Here is a 7,397-nt window from a genome sequence, read left to right on the forward strand (position 1 = left end):
GTGATTTTGGCTTCTTCGGGTGTTGATTGTAAGCTTTATTGCATTGTGGTCTGATAGAACACATGGAATTATTTCAATCTTTTTTATATTTGCTGAGCTTTGTTTTGTGCCCCAGTATATGGTCGATTTTGGAGAAGGTTCAATGGGGTGCTGAGTAGAAATTATGTCCTTTTTTGCTTGGGTGGAATACTCGGTAGACGTCTCTTAAGTCCCTTTGCTATATGGCATTGTTTAATTCAGATGTCTCTCTGTTAACTCTCTGACCTGTTGACCTATCTAATGGAGACAGCGGGGTATTGACGTCCCATACTATTAATGAGCTTGTGTTAATCTGAATCTTAAAGTCCTGTAGTGTTGTTTGTATGAAGTTGGTTGCACCTGAGTTTGGTGAATATATGTTCATGATTGTAATAACTTCTTGATTCATTGTTCCTTTGATCAGAATGAAGTGGCCCTCTTTGTCTCTTCTAATTAGTTTTAGTTTAAAGTCTATTTTGTCAGATATTAGGATTGCTACACCTCCTTTTTTCTTAGTGCGATTTGCTTGGTATATTTTTTTTCCATCCTTTCACTTTGAGATAGTGTCTGTCCTTGAAAGTGATATGAGTTTCTTGCAGACAACAATATTTTGTTTCTTAATCTATTCTCAAAGCCTGTGTCTTTTGACTGGGGATTTCAGTCCGTTAATATTTAAAGTTATTAATGAAAGATGAGTATTGAATCCTGTTGGACTGGCTTGGGAGCACTGCCCAGGAATGATGCTGGTCTAGGGCAACTGGTAGCCATGCCACCCAGAGATGCAAAGGAAGATGGGGTGGGAAGTGCCCCAAGGGCTCCTGGGGACTGCACTGAGGAGATGGGTTGGTCTGCATGCAAAGGACCAGGAAGAGGAAAAGTCAGCCCTGGCATCAAGGAAAGAGGCTGGAAGGTCATGCAGGCCCAGGGGAGTAGAGTGAGGTGACGGTGGGGCCAGACCCAGAGTCCTTCTGGGGACCCAAGAAGGAACTGTGTTGGTCTGGAGGCAAAGGTTCAGGAAGCAGTGGTGGTTCCCCAGGTGTCCGGGGCACCAATACAAGGAATGGGACAGGACCCAGACTAGGAGGAGAGACCTGTGGGGCAGATGGGAAGGTGAATGTGGCTGGGGGAGTCAAGGCATAGAGGGCACGATTGACTTACCAAGGAGAGTTAGGCCTGCGGGTTATGCAGGCCCAGGGAACAGGTTGCAAGTATCTTGTGGAGATTTTTGACCTCTATGTTCATTATGGATATGTGTTTATAGTCTTCTTTTTTTGGTTATATCTTTACTTGGTTATCATATTAAAATGATGATGGCTTCATAGAAGGAATTTTGGAGTTCACTCTCGGTTTCTATCTTTTTGAATAATATAAGTAGTATTGGTTATAGATCTTTAAATGTCTGGTTTAAATGTTCTGTTGTAAGTCCACCTGGGCCTGGGCTTTTTTCAGTAGGGAGTTGTTCTAGTTTGTTTTTCTATTGCCATTACAAAACAGTCTGACCAATACCAACTTGGGAAGGAAAGGGTTTATTTTATCTTACATGTCTTGGCTCTCAGTTCATCACTGAGGGAGCTCAGGCTGGGAACCTGGAGCCAGGAGTTAGAGAACAGGCCATGGAGGAACTCTGCTTACTGGCTTGCTCCCCTGGCCCATGCTCAGCCTGCTTTCTTATATAACACAGGACAACCTGACCAGGCATGGCACCACCCACAGGGGTGTGGGCCTCACAAATCACTCAACAATTAAGAAAACATCCATAGATAGGGCCACAGGCCAGTCCAATGGAGGCAATTCCCCAACAGGCTCCCTCAACCCAGGTGTGTCAAGTTGACACACCTATCCAGCACAGGAGGTTTTGTATTACTGTTTCAATTTCCATGTGTTTTGGGTCTGTTTAAACTGTTGATGTCTTCTTGGTTTAGCTTTGGTGTTTCCCATGGTTTTAGATATCCATCCATTTCTTTCAGGTTTTCAAATTCAGTAGAGTATAGGTTTCTAAAGTATTCCCTTATAATGTTATAGATCTTTTTGGTATCTGGATCTTTTTGGTCTCTGATTTTATTGATTTGGATTTGTTCTTTCTTTCTTTTGGTTAACTGGGCTAAGGGTCTGTCTACGTTGTTTAACTTTGCAAAGTACCTGTTCTTAGATTCAATGAGTTCATGTAGTTCCTAGGGCTTCTTTTAGTATTGATTTTAAGCTTTATTGCATTGTGGTGTGATAGAATGCATGGAATTATTTCAATTTTTGTATTTGTTGAGTTTTGTTTTGTGCCCAGTATGTAGTCAGTTTTAGAGAAAGTTCCATGGGGTGCTGAATAGAAAGTGTATTCTTTGGTGCTTGGGTAGAATATTTGGTAGATGTCCATTCATTTCATTTGATGTATGGTATCATTTAATTCAGATGTCCAGTTGACCTGTCTAATGGAGACAGTGGGGCATTAAAGTCCCCTACTAGTACTGAGTTGGGTTAATCTGTGTATTAAAGTCCTGTAGTACTGTTTTTATAAAATTGGGTGCACCAGATTTTGTTGCATATGTATTCATCATTATAATATCCTCTTGGTCAGCTGTTCTTTTGATTAGAATGAAATGATCCTCTTTATCTCTTCTGAGTAGTTTTAGTTTAATGTCTATTTTATCAGCTATTAGAATTGCAACCCCTGCTTGTTTCTTAGTTCCATTTGTTTGGAATATTCCTTTTCAACCTTTCACCTTAATGCAGTGCCTGTCCTTGAACATGAGATAAGTTTCTTGCAGACAACACAAGGATGGATTTTGTTTCTTGGTACATTCAACCAGCCTGTGTATTTTGACTGGGGAGTTCAGTCTATCGATATTTGAAGTTATTATTGTTAGATGTGTATTGGTTGCCATCATTTTAATTTCTGTTTGTATTCTTTGTCTGATTTTGTGTTTCCACAATTATAACTTCATTTAGTTTCTTTCTGTTGCCTTTGAGTATAGTCCCTTTGTCCATTCTTTGTATTTGCTTCAAGTATTCTCTGAATGGCTGATTTTGTGGACATATATTGTTTGATTTAACATATACCTAGTATTTTAATACTAGCTTTCTAGAGTACATTTGACTAAACACAGACCACAAAAAAAATTGAAATACTTTTGAAATACAAAACTGAGTCAGGCATGGTGGTACATACCTGTTGGAGTGGTTTGCCAGTGGGTTCTCCTTTCTTTCTTTCTTTCTTTCTTTCTTTCTTTCTTTCTTTCTTTCTTTCTTTCTTTCTTTCTTTCTTTCTTTCTTTCTTTTTTTTCTCATTAGATTCCTTCATGGAGCTTTTAGAGAAGATTGAATCTGACAACAGGCGGGATCTTTCTTTTCATGGTGCCCTGTCCTTGCACAGGAGTTTTGTGCGGTAATTTTACCCTTTGCTTTGAGGCCATGGTTCTTCTCTTGCTGTGCTGTGGATTTGTAAAATGTGATCAGTCTGACAATCTGAGTATGCTCAGGCTTTGCCTGCTTGCTCTTTACTCAGTTCTTATCCTCATTATTCTTAGTCCTGCAATGTTACATCAATAACCATATAATTTCTCTAGTGTTCTGACCTTTTTGTTCTAATGATAGTCCCCAATAATTGTGACTACCAATGAAAAGTTTTTGTACATTTTTAAAATCTTGGCCAGTGTCTTGAGGATGTACACTGCTTTTATTTTGTTTTTCTGAAGTAGTCATTCATTATTAAGGTAATTGATTTTACTTTTATTTGTCATTACAGTATTTATTGAATGGTACCAAGGTTTTCCCCCATATTTAAAATAGTCATCATCTTTTAAGCAGCAGGTATTTAAAGCATTGTTAGATTCTTTCCATCCTGGCCATAGCTAAGAGGGCTACATTCCTCTTATCAAAGGAAAATCAAGTAAGAGATAAAGGCTGAAATCAAGAACTGTGATCAGAATTGAGAGATCAATTCTGGGATTTCAAAATTTGATTACTAATGAAATCTAGTTGTTTTCTTGTGTCAAAATATCTTTAAAAGTAGAAAAGCAATTTTTTGACTATCATTACAATAGGGTTTCTGTGTGTGGAATATTAAAGTAAATGTTACTCCTTTTATTACAGAGCTTGTAATTACTTCTAGAAATCAAGTTAACCACAAATAATCAGAATTTAGTGTATTCTGTTATGAGTTTTCCCTGGATCTTCTCATTATTTTTTCTCATATTTGTGGTTTTCATTATCTGGAGAAAGGTGAAATTTATAAAGGCTTTTGATTAAATAAAAAATAAATCTTCCCTTCAGTTTTTACTTTACTTTCATTTAACAATCTTAATGATTGTTATATCTTTAACTGATTTAACAATCATTTAAAATGTTGAGACGTTTTGCCTCTTGTTGGCATTCTCATTATTGACTAGATTATAGTGTGAAATTCTGAGATATTTTAACCAGCACCCCTTGTTGATGTCTAAAAATCCTCATTAGATTCTAACGTTTAGCTAGTTAAAATGATACTGTTAATTCAGGTTTTCTTAAGGTCATTATTATATTTGTTTTAAACTTATTTACATGTGGAGATACTCTATATGAGGTTTATGCATAAAATATTAAAATACATATTTCAATGTTTTCTAGGATCATCAGGATCAAGTTTAGAAGGCTCTCTCTTTTCAGTGGTAATAGGTGAAATCTTGGTATTTTTTTGGAAAAAGGACTGATCTCAGCTTAATTCTTCAATTCTTTTGCCAGGATGGGTTGACACCACTTCATTGTGCTGCACGAAGTGGGCATGACCAAGTGGTAGAACTTCTGCTGGAACGGGGTGCTCCCTTGCTGGCAAGGACCAAGGTGAGTCATGAATAAGATGGGATCCAAAAACTATTTAAGGCACTTTTGGTGATCTCTTTTTTTCTTAATAAAATTAAAACATCAGCCAAACATTTTAAAATTATTCAATGTGGATATACTAGGTATATGAAATGTATAATTGAAGTCCTGTAAGTATTACAGTGAGCAAATATATGTATAAATATGTGCCAGATGGATAACTCCAGGTTCTTTCTACATTTTACCTGCTGTTTTTACTGTAAATGAAAACTTGACTAACAATATTATGTAAAAATAAAGATTGTATATATTTTGTCAATATGTATAATAGACTCTTATTGTATGAATTTAGATTTTATGATTTTCTAAGATAGCTTTAAAATACATATGTAATTATCTTTTACAGTAACACCATTAGCACTAGAAGATGTATTTTTTAGCTTATCTAATCTTTTCTGGGGGTAATGCAAGTCAAAAATAATTGACAGTAGTATTGGTTGATGGCATTTGGGATTAATAGAAGTGATAGGAAATGCGTACCTTAAGATACTTACAGTGCACTATTATTCAAGTGTACTATATAATAGAGTAAGTGTTTTTTTGCCTCGTTTTATCAATGTGCTCAAATAGGAAAACCTACTTCCATGTAAATAAAAAATACTTGGTAAGTAAATTTTTTGGAGATTTTAATTATCAGTGTTTAAAAGTTTTATTATTTTGTCTTTTTCCATTTCCTAGTCTTTGGGTTATTAGAAAATACCATGAGACATAAATTGACATTAATACCCAGAGCTATTTAACAGGATATTTATCAATTCTTAGATCCCTAAATATAACAACAAAAAATTTAAACAAAGTATACTACACCTATTAGGTGTTCTCCTGATGCCACACCCCACCTCCCACCTTTAAATAGTATTGATATTAACTGATGCTATAACAAAGGTAATTTGAAGTAACCAGAACAGCAGACACAAAGAAATCATCTTTAATTTTTATTTTCATTGACAATTTAACTGATATTGTTTTGAACAAATGAGCCCATACATTTAAAATATGCAGAGAATAAACTTGGTGTTTAAAAATGTGTTGCACCAGCCATAAAAACCTGACTTCATAATAGAAATACATAAAGAGAAATAAATTATCTGATTTTATTTATAGCCGTAAGGCTGTACTGTGAATGTGGAAAAAAATCTATTTTTAAATAGATAACATTTTAGGATGGGCTATGCAGAGATAAATATGGAAAATTCTGTTGAAGAAATAGATTTCAGTTTAAATAGAAATAAATTTTAGGTCAATCATGTTACAACAAATAAAAATGCATATAAACCATATAAATGCATATACGCTCTCCCAAGACTATTAGATAGTCTTGTTTACAGCATACCTTAATGAGCATTGTAACTAATGAAACTCTGGATTACCTAAGTGAGATTTTTTTAAAGTGACCTTCCTGTCAAATCAGGAGTCATTTAGATCTAAGAATCCAGCATAGAGTATTGGTAACCATATGATTGCACACATCCACTCATGTGCCCAGCAATCACGTATTGAAAAGATCCAGTATGCCAAGAACTGTTCTAAGGAATTATCAAGATGAATAATATACAAAATATAGTTTTAAGAGCTTAGCATTCCCAGGGCAAGAGAGATGAGAAAAAACCTAATTTTTAAAAAGTAGAGCTCCATGAAGGTAAAGAACTTGGATCTCATGAACTAATCAGGTTGGGGTAAAGTAAAACAATGCCACTCTCCTGCGTGTGGCAGCAGTGATTATGTTGACTTCTGGTTCATAATCACTAAACTTAAGTCTGCCAATAGTACTGCCTGACAGTCTGTGGTGATTTATCTTACTTCCTGATACTAGGTTACAATTATACTTTAAATTTCTTAGAGAACTTCATTTTGTTAGCCTCATACAACAGTAAGCAAAACTGAAGTAAGCAGAAGAGAATGCCCACAGACTTCCACTTTTGTAATAGTCTGGTTCTGCAAATCAGAGCCTGTGGAGTCTTCTGTTCTCTCCCATTTCTATCCTCTGGCACAGCTACTTCCTCTCTTTTCAAAAGCACATTCCTTATTTGTCTACCAGGACATTATATTCTTCTGAGGTACTTTTCGTTCTTCTAGTTTCCACTTCCTAGTCTCCATTACTATTTCTTTTCCATTTTTCAGTTCTCTGGTTGTTAGCAATTTCACAGACTACTCTCTGTGCCTTTCCTCTGTCTCTCTGCACTCATCTTTAAATAGTGTCGGTGTGCTCATGACACACAAGTGCATATTTCTAGAATTCCATATGTTCATGTCAGCTCCCCACAACTGCTTGGATATTTGCTGAGTTGCTCTAATTAAGTTAAAAATCAAGCTCACAGGGGCTGGAGAGATGGCTCAGTGGTTAAAAACATTGACTGTTTTTGAAGAAGACACAGGTTTGAATCCCAGCACATGGCAGCTAACAACTCTCTGTAACTCCAGTTCCAGGGGATCCGAGAGCCTCTTCTGTCCTTTGTGGGCACTGCACGACATGGGTGCACTTACCTACATGCAGGCAATACATGCATACACATAAAATAATAAATAAAAAA

The 7,397-nt window shown here is 36.1% G+C and overlaps 1 protein-coding gene across 29 annotated transcripts in view; it reads left to right on the forward strand.

Annotated features, from left to right (window-relative positions):
• Ank2 (ankyrin 2) overlaps positions 1-7,397 on the forward strand; it is a 675,290-nt gene that overhangs the window by 518,344 nt on the left and 149,549 nt on the right. For all 29 annotated transcript variants that reach the window (XM_029563867.1, XM_017798338.2, XM_029563883.1 and 26 more), the window contains one exon: positions 4,729-4,827. In XM_029563867.1, the coding sequence (XP_029419727.1) occupies positions 4,729-4,827 (99 nt within the window). The remainder of the gene's footprint in view (positions 1-4,728; positions 4,828-7,397) is intronic.

The sequence above is a fragment of the Nannospalax galili genome, unplaced genomic scaffold (genome assembly GCF_000622305.1).
Source record: "Nannospalax galili isolate Female #2095 unplaced genomic scaffold, S.galili_v1.0 scaffold216, whole genome shotgun sequence".
NCBI lineage: Eukaryota > Metazoa > Chordata > Mammalia > Rodentia > Spalacidae > Nannospalax > Nannospalax galili.